This window comes from Schistocerca gregaria, chromosome 3, assembly GCF_023897955.1.
Source record: "Schistocerca gregaria isolate iqSchGreg1 chromosome 3, iqSchGreg1.2, whole genome shotgun sequence".
NCBI classification, from domain to species: Eukaryota; Metazoa; Arthropoda; class Insecta; order Orthoptera; family Acrididae; genus Schistocerca; species Schistocerca gregaria.
In genome coordinates, this window is record NC_064922.1 from 582,571,089 (window position 1) to 582,595,364 (window position 24,276).

General features: G+C 42.4%; 1 protein-coding gene across 3 annotated transcripts in view; it reads right to left on the reverse strand.

The window, feature by feature from the left end:
* Nucleotides 1-24,276, reverse strand: part of LOC126354575 (tetratricopeptide repeat protein 17) — a 303,403-nt gene that overhangs the window by 174,665 nt on the left and 104,462 nt on the right. For all 3 annotated transcript variants that reach the window (XR_007565351.1, XM_050004319.1, XM_050004320.1), the window contains exons 6-7: nt 9,130-9,249; nt 1,764-1,918 (exon numbers count right to left, since the gene is read on the reverse strand). Coding sequence is in view for 2 of the 3 variants with exons in the window: in XM_050004319.1 (XP_049860276.1) it covers nt 1,764-1,918; nt 9,130-9,249 (275 nt within the window). In the remaining variant the exon portion in view is untranslated. The remainder of the gene's footprint in view (nt 1-1,763; nt 1,919-9,129; nt 9,250-24,276) is intronic.

The following is a 24,276-nucleotide window of genomic DNA, read 5'->3' on the forward strand; positions in this document are numbered from 1 at the left end:
CTTTCACATATAATTTTGATCACTAATTTTTATTGTTATTGTTGTTGTTTTTCAGAGGGTGTGGTTGGGTAGGATCCTAAGTGCACAGCTTAAATTGCAGCAGCATAATATTCATAACAAACATGATTATAAAATTCACTGCTGTGCTCCGAACATTTCGTGAGTTAGCTGACTGGATACATGTTCCATCGAGCACTTCAAATTTTCCATAGGAAAGCCAATTACATGTGAAACTGCTCAAGAATTCACCTTGCACTTTTAATTTTTTTCTTTTTTTGACATTAATTATACCTTTTGCCATCGTTATTGCATAAATCGTAATCTATGAATGAACTGAAAGAAATATGAAAAAATAACTTGAAATGTATTCTCTCTCTCTCTCTCTCTCTCTCTCTCTCTCTCTCTCTCTCTCTCTTTTCTGTTACTCTTTTAAGATATCAAACACATATGTGTCAGTAAAATTTTACATAATGGCATAATTGGCTGGTCTTCTGGGATCAAAATTTTGTAAGTGCCAGGTCCTCTGTGTTAAGTTTTGAAGGAGAGGCTAATGCTCTGTGACTTAAGAAATACATCACATGTTCTCATACATAGACTAATTCATCTTGCGTAAAAGGAAATTTACTTTGAAAGTAACACTTCTCAAATCACTATCCACAATATTTTCCTGTGACCTGTTGCAAATATAAACAGTTACAACACCACAATCATTGAAACCAGGCCCATGAGAAAGATGCAATGAAAGCAGGTGCTTGTGTGTGTACTGTGTTTTGTTTTTGTAAATGGTGCATGTTCTAAAATTTTATGTTGGTGTCATTCTCTTGTTTATGTTTTATTGCTATAGAATTATTCTGCAGTAATGAACTAAAGTACATTTCTTCGTTATAGTATCAGTTAAGGTAGTCAAAATTAGAAAAATTTAACTGAAAAGTAAAACAACTAAAATTCCATGAATTCTAAAAAATGCCAGTGTTTTGCCCAGATTTTTCCCAGATGAAAAAATTCCTGGGTTTTTCCCAGTTGTCCCAGGGCGTATGCAGAAATTTGGAAGACTGGATGAAGATTTGAGGCCCATTCTTCTCAAATGCAAACTTAGTGTTTTAGCTACTGGACCATCTCAGTCAGTTTCAACGTTTCAAACAAGTGGAGATCACTTAGTACAATAAACAGCAACATATAACTGAAATACTAAAATGCGCCTCCTAAAAAATGGTTGGTTGGTTGGTTGGTTGATCTGGGGAGGGGACCAAACAGTGGGGTCATTGGTCCCATTTGGTTAGGGAAGGAGGGGAAGGAAGTCGGCCATGCCCTTTCAAAGGAACCATCCTGGCATTTGCCTGAAGTGATTTAGGGAAATCACAGAAAACTTAAATCAGGACAGCTGGAAGAGGGTTTGAACCATCGTCCTCCCAAATGCGAGTCCAGTGTGCTAACCACTGCGCCACCTCACTCACTCGATAATAAAACAGTTGGGACATGCAGTGTATAGTATATTGTTGGACAATGATGCCCAGTAAACAAATTCCTCATGATATTATTCGCCTTCATTTAAAAAATCTGATTTTTATTATTTTTGTGTAATTACCTCACAATATATTTTTTGGAGAACAACAAAATATACATATGACACACATAACCTTATGTTATAATAACATTTCTTTGACTACAAAGCCTATAGGGGATATCTAGCATCCAATGACATAGTTAACTGATTATCTTTCTGCTTGGATGAACAACATGAAATATCTGACTGTAACACATACCTCTGTTTTTGGATGAAGATAATAACTGCCTGTCTGCAGTGGCAAGTCTAAGTTCAAGTGGTGCTTGGTGCCACACCGCATCCTCTTGATATTTAAGCCACTGCTTTTGTCGGTTGTGATATTCGTGCAGTTCTGCTACAATGTCTTGTAGTGATCTGCAAATTCATAAAAAAATATTTACATTATACATAAATACACATTCAACAAATTTATTAATTTTCTCTATGAATGTAATGTTTACTTAATGGGAAATTTGCTTAACTATTTAATGCTGTATGGGGAATTATTGGAAAAAAGAGAGTAACTGGTTGTGTTTATGATATGACCAGCAATATTCACAAACATTATTCTATTAGTGAAATTGTTGCCTTAATGAAATTCATACCCTTTCCCCACTTTCCCTCTCACTAGACATGGTAGCAGAAGATTTTTCAAAACAACTGTCTACTGTCCTCGACCTCGCAATACTACTGTACAATCTGTGAAAGTACACTGTTGGTGATGAAAATTGTAACTCAATAAGAACAGCACACCACACACATCAAATTGGCATGAACTGCACTACATGCTTATCTATCAATGAAAATAACCAATTTAAAAAATTTAATGTTATTGGACAGATAAAAAATGTAATCACCAAGCAGTGGCAGGAGAAAGTACATGTGGAGGTACTAAAACTTGAAAGCTATCAGAGTCAATGGCTCCTTCTTCTGGTAGATGAGTTGAAGGAGAGGGAAGAGGGATGAAGGAAAAGGACTGATGATGTTTAGGAAATGGGAAGAGTTTGGAAAAGTGACCCAGAACCCTTGGTCACGGAAGACTTGTCAGAAAGTATGAGAAGCACAACCACGCAAAATAGGTAGGACTGTAGTCATCTACATCTCGTACAATAAGAGCCCAGTTCTGGGTTGAACAGCATGACTGACATATCTGTGGATTCAGGCTCCAAAGAGAACAAACATTGCCAGAGTGCATTTGTTATTATCATATGGGCCTGTCACCAGACATGATGATATGATGTGCCACAAGGTACACAACACGATCACTGCTGGTTCACATAGACAATTTGGACAGCATTTCTGATGCTTTAGGGCCAGTACCGTGCTGTATCTGCAAGGTCTCTGTGACATTATCTTTCAACAAGGTAACGTGACACCACATGTTGTCTGTGCTGTCCTCTGCTACCAAGATACACAGGATGTTAGACTGCTTCCCTGGTCAGTATGTTCTACAGATCTCTTTATCCAGTGAAAGAATCTGGCCAAGGGTTGCTGACAGAGACTTGCACACCACCACTCATCAGTCACTAAATGTTGAAACAGCCTGGAACAACATAACCACATCCGTCATCCAATTTCTTCATGTATCACCCAATCACCTACAAAATATAATCATGTATTCTTCCTACTATACTCTGTACCCACACCAGGAGAAAACTGATTTGTTAACATTCCCGGTCATGAAGTTTTAATGGCCAACAGATTAAATGCATATATTTAATTTTAAAAATCTGTGGCAATTAATTTACTACTTCTTTCCAAAGGTGGAAAGTGTGAGTTTAGTACAATTCTAAGTTACTTGCGTAACCAGTCAATTATAACTGGGACATTTCCTGACTGGTTGAAATATGCAGATGTTAAGCCTCTATTCAAGAAAGGGGATAAAGAGATGCCGTCAAACTACAGACCGATTTCACTTTTGCCAGCATTCTCAAAAATTTTAGAAAAAGTAATGTACAAGCAGCTTCTCAACCATCTGACCACAAATAACATATTATCAAGAACACAGTTTGGATTTCTGAAGGGTTCTGATATTGAAAAGGCTATTTACACTTACAGTGAAAATGTACTTAATTCATTAAATAACAAGTTACAAGCAGCAGGTTTTTTTCTGTGATTTGTCAAAGGCATTCAACTGTGTAAACCACAACATCCTTTTAAATAAATTAGAATTCTATGGTGTCACGGGCAGTGCTGCAAAATGGTTCAAGTCATACCTCACTAACAGAAAACAAAGGGTGTCAGTGCAAGGGACTAGTGAATTAAGTCATCAGTCATCAGTCATCATCAGAATGGGAAGAAATAACATGTGGTGTCCCACAAGGATCCATCTTAGGGCCATTGCTTTTTCTTGTGTACATTAATGATCTCTCATCAGTTACACTGCTAGAAGCAGAGTTTGTTTTGTTTGCAGATGACACAAGTATTGCAATAAATAGTATGTCGAGTGTAGTTCTAGAAAGATCTGCTAATGATATTTTATGGATATTAATAAATGGTTTAAAGCCAACTCATTGACATTAAACTTTGAAAAGACTCATTACATGCAATTCAGAACCTGTAGGAGGTTTCCACCCAGCATATGCATAAAGTATGAAGAAGAGCAGATAGAAGAGGTTGACAGTCTTAAATTCCTATGATTACAACTTGATAATAAATTAAGTTGGGAGGAGCACACCACAGAACTGCTGAAACGCCTTAACAAATCTATATTTGCAATTCAAGTGTTAGCAGACATAGGTGACATAAAAGTGAAAAAGCTTGCACACTTTGCCTACTTTCATTCCATAATGTCATATGGTATAATATTTGGGGGTAACTCTTCAAGTCAAACAAAAGTTTTCAGAGTCCAAAAGCATGTAATACATATTATTTGTGGAGTAAACTCACGGACGTCTTGTAGAAACCTCTTCAAAGAACTGGGTATACTAACTACTGCCTCTCAGTATATTTACTCCTTAATGAAATTTGTCCTAAATAATATATCTCTTTTTCCAACAAACAGTTCAGATCATACATACAATACCAGGAACAAAAATGATCTGCACAAGGACTTAAAAGCACTTACTTTAGTTCAAAAAGGGGCCCACTACTCAGGAACACTCATCTTCAATAATTTGCCAGCAAACATAAAAAATTCAGTTACAAATAAAGATCAGTTTAAAAGGAGCCTGGAAGACTTACAAGTGGCCAACTCCATCTACTCCATTGACGAATTTTTTAATAGAAACAAATGATGTGTTGTATATATTTATACTATTACTATTGTTATTTCAGCTTCTTATTTTTTTTTTAAAAAAAAAGGTGACATGTTCCACATCTGCGAGGATCTCCTCAACACGGATCTATGGAACGAAAAACTAATCTAATCTAATCTAATCTAATCTAAGAAGGGTGATGTGAATAGTGGGCAGCAGCAAAAAAATGTAAATGATAATATGCTTCACACTTTTCACCATTTCCTCTTCTGTTAGAATAAACATACAAACATAAATTGCTCATTCCTCTTTTCCAGATCATTGGCTCTGTTAGCTAGTTTTACTTTCAACCTCTGTTGCCATTGTTTTCTATCTTTATTTACATACAATTTTCTTGGTGTTAATGCTGCATTAAATTTTAACTCAAACATGACATGGCTCTATCATTGAGGAAGTCTTATACATAGATCGCCACAGGGACCATTGAGACATGAACTTGCTCACCAACATATACTCTTATACTATCATACAGCTGTATTTAACCCTCCCCCTTTTCTCTTTCACCCACTTCTTCTTTTCCCTTTTTTCTTTTTCTTAATTGTACAGCAATGTAAGGAAAAGATTGATTGCTACTTACCATAAAAATTACACATTAAGTTTCAGACACACACAATTAAAAGACATTACAATTAGCTTTCAGCCACAGCCTTTGTCAGAAAAAGAAAGAGAAATACTCCCCATTCATTTGTACATGCAAGCATAAATCACGCACACATGGTCGTTGACTCCAGCAACTCGGGGCAGAAAGTAGCTGTCAGATGGAATGTAAGCAACAATCTGGAGGGGTTAGGGAAAGGGAAGGGATAGCAGTGTAAGGGTGGAGAGAGCAAGAGTGCTGTCTGGTAGAGTGTACAGGGACCAGACTGCCAACATGCGTAGCATCAGGAAGCTATGGTGCAGGATGGTGGGTAAAACGGAACAAAAAAGCAGAGGCGCAGGGAAAGATGGGTGGGTGCATTGGTAGAGGGTAACACACAAAGAGAGTGGAAGATCCAATATGGAGGAAGTGATAAGAGAGAGAGGGTGTAGATTGAGGCTAGGATGGTCGAGGGAAGGATCCAGATGGCTCGGATAGTTATGTTCAGCTATGTGAAGTGCCACAGGGCGGTCTACTTTGCTCCTGGCAACAGTTTGGCAGTAGCCGTTTATCCTGGTGGACAGCTGGTTGGTGGTCATACCAACATAAAAAGTTATGCAATGACTGCGGCAGAGCTGTTATATGGCTCTGAGCACTATGGGACTTAACATCTGAGGTCATCAGTCCCCTAGAACTTAGAACTACTTAAACCTAACTAACCTAAGGACATCACACACATCCATGCCCGAGGCAGGATTCGAACCTGCAACCGTAGTGGTCGTGCGGTTCCAGACTCAAGCACCTAGAACCGCTCGGCCACAATGGCCAGCTAACTGTTATATGAAACGGCTGCTTTCACAGATGGCCTGGTATCTGATGGGGTAGGATAAGAATTAGCCTGTGACAGGATTGGAATAGGAGGTGCTTGGTGGGTGGATTGGGCAGGTCTTGCACCCAAGTCTTCCACAGGGATATGATTCTTGTGGCAAGGGGTTGGGATCTGCAGTGGCGCAGGGACGGATTAGTAGTGGGGGTTGTGTGGGTGACAGAACACCACTTCAGGAGGGGTGGGAAGGATGTCAGGTAGGACGTCTCTTATTTCAGGACATGATGATAGGTAACTGGAACTCTGAAGAAGAATGTGATTCAGTTGTTCCAATCCAGTGTGGGTTGGTAATGGGTGATGAAGGAGGTATTCCTTTGTGGCTGGTTCTTGGAGGTAGTGGGAGAATTGGGGAAAGGGGGAGGGGGGGGAGGAGAAATGGCACGGGTGACTTGTTTGTGGACTAGGTATGGGGGATAGTGCCTGTCAATGAAAGTCTTGATGACAGCCTCAGCATACTGGGTAAGGGAGTTCTTATCACTGCAGATACACCATCCCTGGGTGGCCAGGCTCCATGGGATGGATTTTTTTGGTGTGAAAGGGATGACAGCCATTGAAATGCAGGTACTGATGATGGGTGGTGGATTTAATGTGGACAAAGGTGTAGATGGAGCCATCAGAGAGGAGAAGATCAATGTCCAGGAAGATGGAATGCTGGGTTGAGGAAGACCAGGTAAAGAAGATGGGAGAGAAGGTGTTAAGGTTGTGAAGAACTGAAGACAGGGTGTCTTGGCCCCGAGTCCAAATCATATTGTCAATGAACCTGAATCAGATTAGGGCTTTGGTAGGATAGAAAGGCCTCCTCTAGATGGTCCATACACAGTTTGGCACAAGGGGGTGCCATGTGGGTATTCATGGCTATTCCATGGATTTGTTTGGATCCCTTCCCTGCAAAGAAAAAGTAGACATGATTTAGGATAAAGTTGGTAAGGTGTATGAGGAATGAGGTAGTGGGTTTAGAGCTTGAAAGGCGTTGGGTAATGTAGTGTTCAATAGCGGTAAGATCATGGACATTAGGGCGGCTGGTGTATAGGAAGGTGGCATCAACAGTGATGAGTAGGTATCCAGGAGGTAAAGGGGTGGGGATGGTGGAGAGTCATTGAAGGAAGTGGTTAGTATCTTTGACGTGGGAGGCTAGATTACAGGCAATTGATTGGAGGCATTAGTGGATGAGGGCTGAAATTCTTTCAGTGGGCACAATAAGCAGCCACAATGGAGCATTGAGGATTGTTGGGTTTGTAGATTTTGGGGAACATGTAGAAGGTGGGTGCGCAGAGTGTCACAGGTGTGAGAAGGGAAGGGGATTGAGGGGAGAGGTTCTGGGAAGGGCCTGAAGCTTTAAGCAGGGGTTAGATGTTGTGTTGGCCTTTTGGGATAGGATCACTCTGGAAGAGTTTACTTGTAGGTGGAGGAGTCAGATAATTGGCAGAGGTCTTCCACAAGGTAGTCACTGTGATTCATAACAACAGTGGGAGAACCTTTGTCTGCAAATAGGATGATTAAGTCAGGATTTATTTTGAGGTTGTATATGACAGTTCTTTCTTCTTCTGAAAAGTTGGTGTTCAGAGGAAGGGCCTTGAGGAAGGATGGTTATGCCAAGATGGAGGTATGGAATTCCTTGAAGATGACCAGCGGGTGGTTGAGGAGGGGGTAAGGTTTAATGTTGGGATTAGGTAAGATGTGATTGGAGGGATTGGAGGCAAAGAATTGTTTCCATTGCAGGGATTGGAAGAAGGGGAGCAGGTCTTCGACAAGTCTAGCACAGTTTCTGCTAACTGACTATTTTTGATCTCTTACTCTCTGGCAGTTCTTCATCTTTGACTTCCTGACTCCATCATAACATGTAGGACCCTCTTAACCTAGGGTCTGAATGACCCCCCCCCCCCCCCTTTTCCCTCCTTCCAGTTCACCATTCTTTATCCTCTGAGAAATGATTGCTCTGAAACCTAGGAGTATTGTTTTCTATTTTAAGTGTTTCTGGTGGCAGTAGTGGGAGTTGCAGCTCCTGGAAGTAAGTGCTGTCTCTTTGTAATGTTATTGTGGTCTCAACTTCAACACTCTTCTTTCTAAAACACATAATAAAGACTTCAATATGAAATGGATGGATTGCTATTCCATTCTAAAGTCTCCACTGTTTGATTTATAATAAATACGCCTGTTAACAAAGTATAAAAATGTCATTTACAAGGACAGGCTTCTGTTAAACAGAAGCACTACATAAATTTTAAACCCAAAAATAAAATAAAGGTCACCAACTGCTCATAAAGAACTGACACCAATAAAAGTTACCTCACTAATGTTTGTTACATGGGAGAAAAGTATATAAATGTGTTCAAATGAATCACGCGACTGGCAGCATATCTCATACACTGAAGTGAAAAAATGTAAACAGCTCCTAAGTTTTAACACAATGTTGCAGTGGAGCCCCACAGTAAGTTATAAACACTGAAACATAAAATAATGAATTATGCACAATAATATTTTAGAGTTTTAAGGGAAGGATGGTATAGTAAATGATACTTCTATAAAGTACGTATTAATTAAATCTAACTATACTGTTACAGCAGAGAAAGTAGAGTTCAGCAATTGATACATGGGAAAAATAGGACAGTAAATAGTTACATGACCAGTAGTAAATTATTAGGACCAAACAAGACTTAATCACTTTATTAGGAACTAGCAGTGCAACAATGTGAGAACAATATACAGCAGAAGTCATTTACTTTACTTACAATATTGTTGCACTCATAGCAGTAGTTAACCAGTAATTAATGTAAACAGCATATGATATGTGCTATGAAAATTTTCCAGATGTGTTGTTTCATTTTTAAAGAGTAATATGGGATGAATTTTGTCAAAATGAACCAACCCATGCAACTGAAGTAATGTCTTCTCCAGTTTGTAGTGGCACAGAACAGCATGCTTGTAGATAAGAGCTTTTTTGAGTGAAGGTCGGAGCTTCAGAGCATTGTCAAAGCATGTTGCAGACCTGGTAACAGTACAAATTGTTAAATATGACTCAAAATACACAAAGAACAACATGATGTAGTTTCACCAAGACTATAATAATAAATATACACCATTGCCTGACAGAGATCTAATGAAAACAAAGTTAAATGGGAAGGACAGGAGGTGAAATAACAGTGGTATGAGATGGTCATCCATCTAGTACATTTAAAATATACTGTGCCTAACGATGTCAGACTGTCTTACACATTTAACACCATTACACACTGTTGTAAACTCATTCAACCCTGTTTCAAAATCTATGTGGGAATACAGCATGCAGGTAATGAACGTTACAGCATGGAGACTGCCAGAAGCTAGTTAAAGATGGACATTGAGTGGGTAAAAGGTTCCCCACCACTATACTTCCTAAGTCCTTAGAATCCTAAACCCCTCACCTGGTTCAGATTTACTGATGACATCTTTGTGATCTAGATCGAGGGTGAGCACACTCTATCCACATTCCTCCAGAACCTCAACAGCTTCTCCCCCATTTACTTTACCTGGTCCTACTCAATCCAACAAGTCACCTTCCTAGATGTTGACCTCCGCCTCAAAGATGGCTATATCAGTACCTCTGTCAATATCAAACCTACTAACCACCAGCATTATCTCCACTTCGACAGCTGCCACCATTCCATTTCAAGAAGTCCCTTCCATACAGCCAAGCCCCCCGTGGTCATCGTATCTGCAGTGACAAGCGGTCCCTCTCAAAATATAAAGAGGGTCTGATTGAAGCCATCACCGGCCATAATTATCCTCCCAACCTTGCACGAAAACAAATCTCCCATGCCTTATCTATCCAGTTTCCCACCACCTCCCAAAGTCCCATCATCTGGCCACAGAGGAGCATTCCCCTCATAACTCAGTACCACCGAGGACTGTAGCTACTAAATTACATTCTCCACCAGCGTTTCGACTAGCTCTTGTCATGCCCAGAAATGAGAATGTCCTACTCACTAGCCTTCTCACCCCTCCCACAGTTGTATAACGCTGTCCACCAAACCTACACAATATACTTGTCCATCCCTACACAAAACCTGCTCCCAACCCTTTACCTCACCAAATCATACCCCTCTAACAGACCTAGATGCAAGACCTGTCCCATACGTCCTTCCACCACCACCACCTACTCCTGTACAGTCACAAACATCACCTATCCCATCAAAGGCAGGGCTACCTGTGAAACTAGTCATGTGATCTACAAGCTAAGCTGCAACTACTGTGCTGCATTCTATGTGAGCATGACAACCAACAAGCTGTCTGTCCACATGAATGACTACTGACAAACTGTGGGCAAGAAACAAGTGGACCAACCGGTTGCTGAGCACACTGCCAAACTAGAAATCCTTCATTTCAATTAGTGCTTCACAGAGTGTGCCAACACTAGCTTTTCTGAATTGCACAGGTAGGAACTTTCCCTGCAATATATCCTACATTCCCGTAATCCTCCTGGCCTCAACCTTCATAAGTCAGTGTCCTCACTCACTAAGCCTGCCTGTTCTCATTCCAGCACTTTGCAGCTCTTGTTCCACCATTGCACCCAGTCTTTTTACTCCCCCCTCCCCACCTCTCCCCTGGCCACCATCTAACCTCCTGACAGCACATTGCTGCCATATCCTCTCTCCACCATGTCCCTGCGCATTCCCCAGCAGCACTGCACTGTCTGCCACCCCTACCCTACTATCCTTCCCCCTCGATGCCCCAGCCTCCTCCTCATCCCCACCTAGTCACCACTCCCATCATGCACTGACTTGCTGCTCGCAGTGTGGCTACAGCTGCCTGAGACTGCTGGTGTGTGTGTGTGTGTGTGTGTGTGTGTGTGTGTGTGTGTGTGTGTGTGTGTGGGTGCGCGCGCGCGCGCGTGCACCCGTGTGTGGCATCTATTTTTGACGAAGTCCTTATGCGCTGAAAGCTTTATTTGTGACAGTCTTTTTGTTGTCCCTATCTGCGACTCAGCATCACTGCTGTATGGTGAGTGGCAACATTTCTTTTCACAATATTGTAACTTTCAGAAAATTCAGTCACATGAATGTGTCACCAACTTCTCCTTCTGAAATTAAGAAAATTATACATTCTCTCAAAAATAAAAGCTCACGTGGTTTTGATGCTGTTTCCAATAGAGTACTAAAAATTTGTTCCTGTGTAATAAACCCAGTCTTATCTGAAATATGTAATGCATCACTACCTCAAGGCATTTTTCCAGAGAGACTGAAATATGCCATTATTAAACCCCACTCTAAGAAAGGTCGTAAGTGAGATGTCAATAATTATCAATCTGTTTCACTGTTGACATCATTCTCCAAAAGTTTTGAAAAGGTGATGTATTCTAGAATAGTATCTCAGCTTATGAACAATAGTATCCTCAGCAAATCACAGTTTGGGTTTCAGAAGGTTGCTCTACTGGGAATAACATTAGTATGTTCACTAACCAGATTTTATAAACATTAAATAATAAAATAGCACCAGTTGATATGTTCTGTGACCTCTGTAAGTCATTTGCTATGTGGATCACAGCATTCTCCTATATGAATTAATATTTTATGGGAATGATGATATAGCCACCAATGGATAATGTCATATCTAATCAAAAGACTGCTGAAAGTTGCACTTAGTAATTCAAGCAATATAGTCCGGGGACAGAATTCTGACTGGGGAGAAACCAAATATGGAGTTCCCCAAGATTCGATCTTAAGTCCACTACTGTTTCTCATATATGTAAATGATCTTATGTCTAGTATACTACTAGCAGAATTAGTTCTTTTTGCACATGACACTAGTATAGCCAAGCATATATACAGAAACAAAGTTCTTAAAAGTATCACTGACTGGTTTTCTGAAAACGGTCTTGCCCACCATTTTTAGAAGACCCAACATATTCAGTTCTTCACATTTAGAGGTACTACATGAATGATAAATATAACACATGGTGAGGAAATAATAAATAGGGTGGTTTCAAAATTCTTAGGGGTCCATATTGATGAAAATTTAAATTGGGAAAAAAAAACATTTTGGAACTCCTAAAACAACTTAGTTCAGCCACATTTGCACTCAGAATCATTGCAAATCTTGGGGAGAGACAAATCAGTGAGCTGACATATTTTGCATATTTTCATTCGACAATGCCATATTGAATAATATTCTTGGGTAACTCATCTTAAGAAAGAAATCTTCACTGCGCAAAAACGTTCTGTCAGAATAATATGTGGTGCTCAACTATGAGCATCTTCTAGACATCTGTTTAAGGAGTTGGGCATTCTGACTACTGCTTCACAGTATATTTATGAAGGTTGCAGTAAATAACTAGATTTCAAAAGGAACAACGAGGTACATAATTACATTACTCCACATTAAGGTTGTCTTCAGCATAAAAGGGGGTGCACACAATGTGGTGACAAAAATTTTTGATCATTTACCCAGTGACATAAAATGTCTGACAAACAGCAAAGTAAAATTTAATAACAAACTGACAACTCCTCCTATTCTGCAGAAGAACTGGAAGAATTTTCTGTTACTGTAATGTGTAAAAGGTGGTGAGGTAGGAATTACTAACTCACACATATATCCTTTTTGTAAATAAGTTCAGAATGTAACCATCTGTACAAATTAATTTGCAATGTGAATGTATAATGACTCATTCCACATAATCACGATCTATCTTGCAAAATGATCCAGGGCACATGTTACTAACTAACTATATCAAAAATAAATTATCGTATACAGTTCTAAACAAAACTGAATGGTACAGCTAGACCATTTTCAGCTGTACAAGTTAACCCAGCGAAACATGGACAACTACCTTTTGGAAAAGAGACCTTTTAAATTTAATAAAGTATGCAAGAAAGATGTTTATTGCTGTGCTGTGGAGCCCATTAGCATGGTAATGCCATCTTCTGATTCAAATTCAAAGACTTTGGATATACAGCAGACTGACGTCAACACTATAACAATAAATCAACAAACTGAGTTGTGTTTTTGGTTACAGATATAGTACAGTATCATATTACTACCAACAACCTGCTCAAAAAAGTTATCCTCTCCCTGCACATCTGCAAATGTATGTGGGCTCAAAGAAAAAAGAGAATAATTAAAGAACAAGCCCCAGGAAACTAAAAAAATAACTTTATGTGAAAGAGAAACAAAATAATGACAAAAGTAAAGACATTTCATTCAAGAGTGCATCTGTGAAATCAAAATCTCATTCTGGATAACACTCAATACATTGTAACATGCTTGCATTCCCCTTGGTAGGCCATCAAAAGATGGCTGAAACATTGCTGTCCGAGCCTGTACCATTAAACAACTGCAGCTCTGTTGTGGTTGTTCAGCATGTGAGGAGGGTTCCTGTGACACTGCACTCTAAGTTCAACTGGGTCTAAGCGTAGTCAGCTCTATTTATGTCAGAAGGTGCAACAGACCAACCTAAAGGAAGGTGTTCACAAGGTGGGTGCAGTGTTGTCATGCATAATAATTTCGATAGCTGAGACCATTGCTGAAATGTTGACTATAGGGTTGGACAAAAGGATGGGATCCTATCCCGATGACACAGAACCCTCAAATTATGTTCAAAAGGGATGACAGGTATTCCAACACCTGTACATAATACCAATACAAAATATGACCAACCAATCTCCATGCTGAACTTGTGGGACTGCGTGCCTAAGATCTGCATTTGTGCTGGCAAAGTCTACACTCTTCTAGAACAATAATAAGGGTGTCTTACAGACATTGCACTTATCATTGAAAGGACCCAATGCCAATGAACCAAGTGCCATTCCAAGTGTTTCCTCACCCATCTTCTCTGGGCACCAAGGTGTTGGGAGGTGTTGTGTGTAACAGACTCCCAGAAGCCAAAATGATCTTATGGTGGTGACCGAGTATTGTTTGGTTTGACAAACCCCTGAAGGTTGCCTTTAAAAAAAAAAAGGGCAGCACACAGTTCTGTTACCTACTCCTCAGCAGACTTAAGAACCATAATATGCAGGCAGCAGTCATCACCTGGTGCTGTTGACAATGGGTGACCACTATGAGGCGTATCAATGTGTTTTGTTTCACAATAGTCATTGAATATTCAAATGACAGCACTGTGGTGGACAGTTTCTCATGCTGATGACCTTTGTAGCTGTACAGTTACACTGGACCAGTAGATGGTCTAAGTTCAAAATGATTCTTTGAGAAATGCTTACAAACTTAACAATATACTCCTGCAACATTGTTCTACCCATGATTGGAGATGCACAGGACTACTTGCATCTTCATTACATAAGTGGCTGTGTGCAACCATCTATTGTGGTACAGCAGTATTGAGAGAGACAAGTCTGAGAAAAATATAAATGAAAAAATATCAAACACTCATAAATAAACAAAAAATAAAAATGATGCAAACCCTGAAGGTTGTGCAAAAGCTCTTTCTAACAGTTTAAAATAAACAAAACTTAAACATCTTTCCCAGCAACTGTTAACTGTAGCGTAAATGGATTAAGGAGGGGAAGACCGACTGTGGTTTAATAAAAAACAAATCAGAAGCTGCTGAGAAAACAGAGATTGCCACACTGTCAGTTCCACAAAAGAAATGCTTGAATGTCAACAGGCAAAAGTTAGTACAGATTTGTGAGTCTATAAAAAGATCGATGTGTGAATCAAACAACTACTTTCACTGTAACACAGTAGCAAAAGATACCATTGTTTGACAGCCATAGATACTCCCATATGGACATAGAAACAGGCATCAAAAATGGTTCAAATGGCTCTGAGCACTATGGGACTCAACTGCTGTGGTCATTAGTCCCCTAGAACTTAGAACTACTTAAACCTAACTAACCTAAGGACATCACACACATCCATGCCCGAGGCAGGATTCGAACCTGCGACCGTAGCAGTCACACGGTTCCGGACTGCGCGCCTAGAACCGCGAGACCACCGCGGCCGGCAGAAACAGGCATCCCTCCTGTTGCAAAGCAGCTGGAAGTCTTGAAAAAAAAAGTAAGTCATCGGGTCCAGACAAAGTTCAAAATCTGTTTTACAGAGAGAACTTTTTGGCATTGGTCCTATACTTAGCTTGCATGTATCACAAATCTGTCACCCAGTGGAAAGTCCCAATCAACTGGAAAAAAGTGCAAATTCTAGAGCATACTCTACATTCAATTGAAATAAATTTTCTTTGGAAACACAAATTTATATCCAAAAATCAAAATGGATTTAGAAAGTATCACCCATCCAAAACTCAATTTGCCCTCTTCTTGCATGATACCCTGTAAACCATGGATGAAGGGCAACAGGCAGATTCCATGCTCCAAGATTTCTGAAATTTGTTAGACTTAGTGCCCCATTGCAGACTGTTAGAGATTTGAGCATGTGGAATAGGTCTCAGATATGTGAGTGGCTCAAAGGCTTTTACAGTAAGAGAGCCCAGTACATTGTCCTGGGTAGAGTGTGTTCATCAGAGACAAGAGGATCGTCCAGAACATCTGAGGGATGTGAGAAAGAACCACACCACACCACATAAACAGTGTAGTGAGGGGCAATCTATGACTGTTTAATGATGCCACTGTAGTCTATGGGAAGTGTTCTCTCTGAGTAACTGAAGACATATACAACATGACAAGGACAGAATGATTACTACACTAAATAAATCCATCATGAAGGCTAGGAGAGGATTTATACTAGAAAAAGCAGGTAAGCAATTGTCAGCATCCCACCCAGACAACGAATGGACATCATTTAGTTCCAATATGATGGACATATAGGAATTATGGGCAAAGTTTAAATTGACAGTAAATCATTCTTTGGAGATGTATGTGCAGTAGCCATCAGAAAGAGACGCACATCGGCACGGCGTGTCACAGACAGTAGTTGCCGCAAGGAAAGTCCTGTCCATCAGAGGGCATGCGAGAATTCGGCCGTGCCCTCTGCCAGTGGAACAACAACAACTCAGGCAGCACGGGCTGTGCCCAGTGAGTTCACATCGGGCATGCCTAGCACACAGTTCCCGGTCTACACTACATGAAGTGCGGCAAAAACGTGAATCTTGTTACTACACAATTGGCAACAAGTAGGGTCGTTCTTTCACGTGTTGCATCGTCATTTCGGTTTTGCACCTTATCCACAGCATGGAGGATTTAGTGCGGGTTTTGGTTGAGCAGCTGACGGAACTCATGGCAACCATGAAACAAGTGTTTCCGGCATTGCTCTCCACACAGTCTGCTCCAGCCGTTCCCTCCTCCCTTTCCCCCATATGACGAGATGGCGGAGGATTGGGACGCATATGAACATCGCCTTCAGCAGCATTTCCAGGCATTTCATGTTGCCAATGCGGAGGTATGTCGTGCTTTTCTTGTCTTGGATATCTCCCTCACTGTATCAAGTTTTGTGGCAGCTGGCACCATTGCAGGAACCCTCGTGCTTGTCTTTTGACACATTGTGTTCATTGCTGTCTTCATATTATCGCCACCGCACGCATGTTGTGGCGACTAGGGTCGAGTTCTATCAATGCAAGCAACAGCCCCGTCAGTCTTATCGGGCATGGGCCGCTACCCTGCACGGTCTTAGTCGCAAGTGTCATTTTGTCATGGAGCAGTCACGAGAGTCGTATGCCCACGTTATGGTGCGCGACATCATTGTTTGTTTGGCCTCTGATAGGGAGGTCCAGCAACGGGCCCTGCAATTGGAAGACCCTTCACTTAAGGAAATCCTATCCATTGCTCAATCGTATGAAGTTTCTCACACCACTGGTCAAGAGTTGGAAGCGTGGTGCGACGATGCGGCGGTTCAGGGCGGCGCAACCATGTCCACTGCATCTGGAGTGGACAATGGGCGAGTGGTGCAATCTGGCCGTTACGTCCGCTCCCGCATGGCGCATAAACAGTGTGCTGGCTGCTGGCCCCTGTTACCGTCCTGTCTGTCATGCTATATCCATCATGATCAGTCAGAGTGCCCCCAGCATTGGGCCATTTGTCGCAAATGTAATAAAAAAGAACACACTGCTAAAGTTTGCCACTCAGCCTCAAAAGAATCGAAGGAAGCAGGTACAGAGGACATAGACGTTGACATTCAGGAAGTTTCATTGGGCCAGGCTCCTAACGTATCGACACACAAACTCTTTATCGATGTGTCGGTTTGGTTGCGCCAATTACAACTGCAAGTAGAAACGGCTGCGGCAGTTTGCTTGTTGAATGCGCACAAACTTACTCCGACCTGGGTCGCCCTTGTTGGCGCCAGTTTACTGGCATCTACGCGGTTATGGTAAACAGTTCATTCCCCTACTGGGTCAATTCACTACCGATGTTACTTACAAATCAGTCACTTGGCCTCTTACTTTAATTGTTGTCAGTGATGCGAGCTCCGCTAACCTTCTTGGATTGGATGCCTTTGAAGCTTTTGGTTTTTCTATTGCCGACACCATACAGTTGGTCTCCGAAGATGTTGCCTATCAATCATTGGAAATTTTGATCTCTAACTTTAAGGATATCTTTGAGGAGTGCCTGGGGCGTGTTTCAGACTTTGTAGCTCACTTAACGTTAAAGGCGTTGGCTTGCCTGCGTTTTCTACGCGCAAAGCAGATCCCCTTGGCTCTCTGCCCTCCGGTAAAAGCAGAGCTAGACCGGCTGACAGCCCTCGGGTCATTCTTCCCATTTCTTCTGGCGAGTGGGCTTCGCCCCTCGTTATTGTCAGGAAACCCTCAGGAAAATTACGTCTTTGTGGCGATTTCAAGGCCACCATTAATTCCCAATTGGTGGTGGACACCTTTCCCTTGCCTCGTTCTGATGAATTGTTCTCCATCGTGGCGGGAGGCCAATATTTTTCGAAAATTGATCTTTTGGAGGCTTATCATCAGATACCACTTGATGAGGACTCCAAACGGCTGGCGGTCGTTAACACCCCGTTTGGCCTTTACCAATACCAGCGGTTGGCCTTCGGAATATCCAGTGCCCCAGCGATATTCCAGCGTTATCGTGAGCACGTCACGTCGACAATCCCTCATTGTATTAATTACCTGGATGACATAATTGTCACAGGCCGCAGCACGAAGGAACACTTGCACAACCTTCGCACCATCTTTCTCAAATTCAGGTCTGTGGGTTTGCGTTGCAACCTGCGTAAGTCAAACTTCTTCCAACCGTCCATTGAGTATGTGGGCTACACCATCTCTCAGCACGGCGTACAGCCACTAGGAAGTTTGGTCCAAAATATCGTCAACCTTCCGCGGACCGCTACGCTGAAGGAGTTACAAGCTTTTGTAGGCAAGATTGCCTATTACCACCGGTTCATTCCCAGGGCTTCCACCATAGCCCACCCCCTGTACTGCCTTCCATGCAAGAGTGTTCCTTTTGATTGGTTGCCTGCATGCGAGCAAGCATTCACCTCGTTGAAAGGCCTCCTCACGTCAGAGCCTTGTTTGGCTACTTTTGACCCCAATAAGCCGTTGGTCCTGGCTACAGATGCTGCGCAATATGGGGTGGGGGCAGTCCTGGCCCATCGCAATGCGGATGGCTCCGAGAAGTCACCGGCGTTTGTGTCTAAAGCTCTTAGTTCCATGCAGGCCCATTATTCCCAGGTGGAAAAAAAGGCTTTGCCCATTGTCTACGCTGTTACCAAGTTTCACCGTTTCTTGTAAGGCACAAAGTTTCAGTTAATCACTGACCATAAGCCATTAATATCGTTATTTGGCCCCACCTCTCAGATTCCGGATAGGGCGGCCCACAGACTACAGCCCTGGGCCTTGTTCTTCTCTAAGTACCATTATGACATTCATTTTTGCCCTACCAGGCAGCATGCCAACGCCGACACTCTTCCCCATTTTCCGGTGGGCCCGGATCCTAAGTTCGATCGGGAGGAGATTATGTGTTTTCAATTGGATGTGGCATCCTGCCAAGTGGTTGATGGCTTCCCGATCACTAGTTCTAGGGTTGCCAGCGAAACAGCAGCTGACCCGGTTCTCCGGCAAGTAGTTCGCCTCGTTCAGCACCAGGCCGGGCCTCGGACCCTCTTCGTAATTATTTTTTTTTATCAGACCGCCTCTCAGTCTTGGAAGAAGTTCTCCTTCTGCCAACTGATGATACAGTTCCTCACGTGGTTGTTCCTACAAGTTTGCGAAGGGAGGTCCTCACGTTATTACATGAGGGGCACTGGGGTGCTTTCCGTACTAAAACCTTGGCTTGCAGATGTGTGTACTGGCCCGGTATTGACAGAAAAATTGAGCACTTGGTGGCCACCTGTTCCCAGAGTGCGAGCCAACAGGCGTCTCCCAGGTCAGCGTTCTCTTCATAGCCACCTGCAACCTAGGCATGGGAACGTGTTCACATAGATTTTGAGGGCCCGTTTCTCAATGGATTTTGGCTCATTGTCATTTATGCTTATTCCCGATTCCCATATGTGGTTTGCTGCTCCTCAACCACTTCAGAAGTTGCAATCCAGGCACTTGCAAAAATCTTTTCTGTGGAAGGTCTGCCAGTCACCCTGGTATCGGACAAAGGACCTCAGTTTATTTTGCAGACCTCCCAGGATTTTTGTAGGCGCTTCGGTATTCGGCACGTTTGCTCTCCCCCCTTTCATCCACAATCAAATGGGGAAGCCGAGCTCATGGTGTGCACATTTAAGATGCAGATGAAAAAGTATGTGCATATTGCCTTTATCGCTTAGGTACTTTGGCACCTTTAGGTATTCCAAACATTCCCATATCCTGTTTCAAGGAACGCTTTCATATGCCTTTTTCAATGTCCACAAATGCAACCACAAGATTTCTTCCATATTCCCAATACTTTTCTGTCAGCATTCTTACTATAAAAATAAGATCCATTGTACCTCGCTCTTTCCTGAATCCACATTGTTCTTCCTCAAGCGAAGGTTCTACTATCTTTCTAATTTTTATTTCCGTGATCTGTTCTACTAAGGATGCGTGACAGTAGCGTGATACCTCTGCAATTTATATGTTTTTGTTGACTGCTCTTTTTGAACAAAGGGATGATGATTCCTTTACTCCAATCTTCTGGGATTTTGTTTTCGTTCCAAACCATTGACAACACCCTATATAGCCCATTTAAGTCTAATATCCCAGCTGCCTTTATCATGTCTGAGCTGAGATCATCAAAGTCTGTTGTTGTTGATGATGATGACAACGATTTGGGTTGAGGGGGCACTCGACATCATGGTCATCAGCACCCAGTTGAAAAGTCAGCAAGAAAATCTAATGGGTGGGGACGAAGCCTGTTCCCACATGCGCAGCAGTTTATAATGTATTAAAGTCTGCCACCCTTCCCCACCAATTCAGGGCTGAGGCCCGACAGTTCACAAAACCTCACCATTCTGGTAACATTGGTATCGGTATCTGCGAGGATGGTGGGCAAATCTCCAGCCAGACTGAAGGCTGCCCTAATATCAGTATATAGGATACATGTAGCCACAATATGCTGAACTGAAAGTGGCATACCACAAACTTTACAGAATGGTGGACCCTCCAGCTGGAAGAAGAAGCCATGTGTGAAAGGGCTATACCTGGTGCTCCTTCTAGCAGTGAGGCTAACATTAAGTCTGCTAAGCCTCTGTGGTTGATTTGAGTGACCACAGTTTTATTGTCTGTCAGCTGCAATCCTTCAGTCTCCCACTGACGCATGATGCATCTGTCAGAAAATGAGATGATGGCGTGCAACGGGAAGAGACACTGATGGGCAGCACTATCCCAACATACTTCCTTGGTGCCTTTGGCAGCCGTAACATTATCCTGTAGCCCAATGTGGCCAAGTACCCAACAAAAGATCACCGTCTTGCCATGGTGTTGGAGCCACTGTAAGGAGTCATGGATGAGCTGAATCAGTGGGTCTACTGGATACATTTGGTGACGTGCTTGCAGTGCACTAAAAGAGTTGGAACAGACATAAGCCTCATACAGTGATGTCTGTGAACCCTTTCCAGTGCCCATATAACTCTGCAACATAATTTGAAAATTGTTCTGGAAGACACACTTTAAAAACCCTATCAGGGAAAACAGCAGAACAACTGAGAGCATTCTCCTGCTGGGCTCCATCTGTATAAATAATTATTACACTGTGGTATGTACTTATAATAGATGAAAACAAAATCTAGAGTACAAGTTTTCTTGTACTGTGCCAAGGTTAAAATCACTTTGGGCCTCTGAAGATGCCAAGGCTGCAGTGCATTCCATTCCTGGGAGTGTGTTTTGATGCTTGTGAGATCTAGATCCTTGAGATATTCTGTAGCACTTATACCAAATGGCTTGGTTACTTGGGGCCGATTCCTGAACAGTTGTTCAAAACTGGGTTGGACCACTGAACTAAGTACCAATGACTGAGGTGACACTGAGATTTTCAGCATCTGTTGAGCTAAAAGGATACATTGCTAAATCCAGGGTGATGGTTCACCAGCCTCTGCACACAAACTCAGAACTGGGCTGGTCTGAAAGGCTCCAGTTGATATCCGAATACCCTCATGGTGGACAGCATCTAACATCCTGAGGTAGGAAGGATGGGATGATCCGTAGACTACACTGCCATAATCTATGTGTAATCAGACAAATGCCCTATAAAACTGCAGGAAGCAGGACCTGTCAGTGCCCATGTTTTTCCGCCAAGGCATTTCAAAATATTCAGTGACTGGAAGCTCTTTGTCCATAGGTCTTTCAGGTGTAGGAGCCAAGTTAATTTTGAGTGAAATAATAAACCCAAAAAGTGCACAGTGTCTTGAAAACATAAAATATTGTCTTCCATTGTGAGCACTTGTTGGTTAAAACTCCGATGAGCATGCGTAAAACTGACGTGAGTCTTCTCTGGTGAGAACGGAAAACCAGTTGTCTGAGCCTAGGTTTCTAGCCTCTTTAATGGTCAGCTGTAGCTGCCCTGTCATCATTGTAGGACCAGAGGAAGAGTAGAAGATTGCAAAGAAATCCACAAATAAAGAGCATTTGACAGGGCTCCTGACTGCAGAGGAAATGCCATTGATAGCGATGGCAAACAATGTGACACTGAGGACACTGCTCTGGGGCACCCCATTCTCCTCAACATAGCAGTCAGACATGGCATCGCCAATGTGATAACAAAAACACCAGCCCTCGAGAAAAGATTGGATCAGAAATGGCAGGCATCTACATAGTCCCCATTCATAAAGTTGGCAAAGAATGCTGTACCTCCAAGTAGTGTCATATGCTGTATCGAGGTCAAAAAACACACAAACCATATGGTTTCGGCTAAGGACACCTGTATTGAAGTCTCCAGTAGATTTAAGTTGTCAAGGGTAGAACGGTAGTGCCTGAAACAGCACTGGGAGCAGCTCAGGTGACCCCACACTCGAGCAGCCAGACGAGGCAGTGGTTGACTATGTGTTCAAGAGTCTTACCCATACAACTGGTAAGGGCGACACTCCGATAACTGTTAGGGGCACTACTGTCCTTCCTTGGTTTCCAGAATGGGACTAATAAAGCCTCCTTCCAAGTCTAGAGTGCTGTCCATCCAACCAGATCTTATTGAAACAAGAGAGGAGTTGTCCTTTCACTTTAGGGCACAGATGATGAAGCATGGCATAATGCATCTCATCAGGCCCTGGAGCAGTGTCTCTGGCTGCAGACAAAGCTGATTCCAGTTCCCACATGGAGAATGGAAGGTTGTATACTTCCTCATTATGCAAGAAGAAATTGAGCTTCCTCATCTCTGCAGTCCTACAGAATACCTGAACAGTGGGACGTTGTCTGGATGACATAGTAACAGTAAAGAAGTGTTCAACTAAAACTTGAACCATGTCTTCTGGCGTGTCCACCAAGACCCCATCATCTGACAAGGCTGTTAAGGGGACGTGTACTACCCTTGCCTGAAATCCGTCTTAGTGATTCCCAAACTTGCGCAGTGATAGTGGACCGATTAATGGAAGTCGTGAATCCCCTCCCGAAAGCTCTCTTCCATTCTTTGATCACTTGCCTCGCATGTGCTCTCGCAGACCTGAAGGCATGAAAATTGTCTCTAGTCGGACAGTGTTCGAAGTTCTACAGAGCTGGTCGTCTGGCCCTGATTGCCAACTGACAGTCATCATTCCACCAAGGTATAAGGCCATTGTCTGTGGTTATTAGACCTGGGGATGGACTCTGTGGCAGCCCTCTGGATCTCACAAGTGATATGGGCCACCACCTCCTATGCACAATCCTTTTGTTCAAAAATAGCCTGTGACTGTACTGTAACCAATTTGTCCTTTGTATCATCCATCTGCATGGTCTCCTGTAGGCCACTGTACTAGTTGGTAGACGGATTCACACTGGGAAGTGGTCACTAGAATGTAAATCTGGAGTCACTTCCCACTGAACTGAGTCTGCAATAGCTGGGGAACAAAAACAAAGGTCAATGGCTGAAAATGACCCTGTAGCTGTGGAAAAGGGTGTCATCTGACCCACATTCAGAAGGCAGATAGTCTCAGAATGGACGAGTTGCTCAATCATCCGACCCCTGGAGCAAGAGGTAGCTGAGCCCCACAGCACACTGTGGGCATTGAACACCACCACAAGGAGAAATGGGTGTGGGAGAGCCCAGAAGAGTTCTGCCAGTGTGTCTGCATCCAACCATCATTAGGGTGTAGGCAAAAAGAACACACTGTTATATTAAAGGGTGCGACAACTCTCACAGCAATTGCATGCATGATTGTGGTAAGAGGGACAGGAGAGGCGAGGCATCTATCATCAAGGAAAATAGCCAGTCCACCAGGAGGAGGAATGGGTGTGGGAGACCCCAGAAGAGTTCTGCCAGTGTGTCTGCATCCAAACCATCATTAGGGTGCAGGTACAAAGCTTTAGTTTTTAAGTGATCAAATGTTCAAGGTACATACCTGAATACATCAATTTACATACATAACATACTTATATTTAATAATAAGGAAATATTCACTCAAGTCGGAACTGCACTGATACAGATGCATGGTATTAGTAGGACATAAGTCTTCTTTTAAGCATTTCATCATTTGATGACTGAGCGCTTGTGAGAGAAAGCTTGATAACGAATGGATGGCATTTCATCCAGGAAAT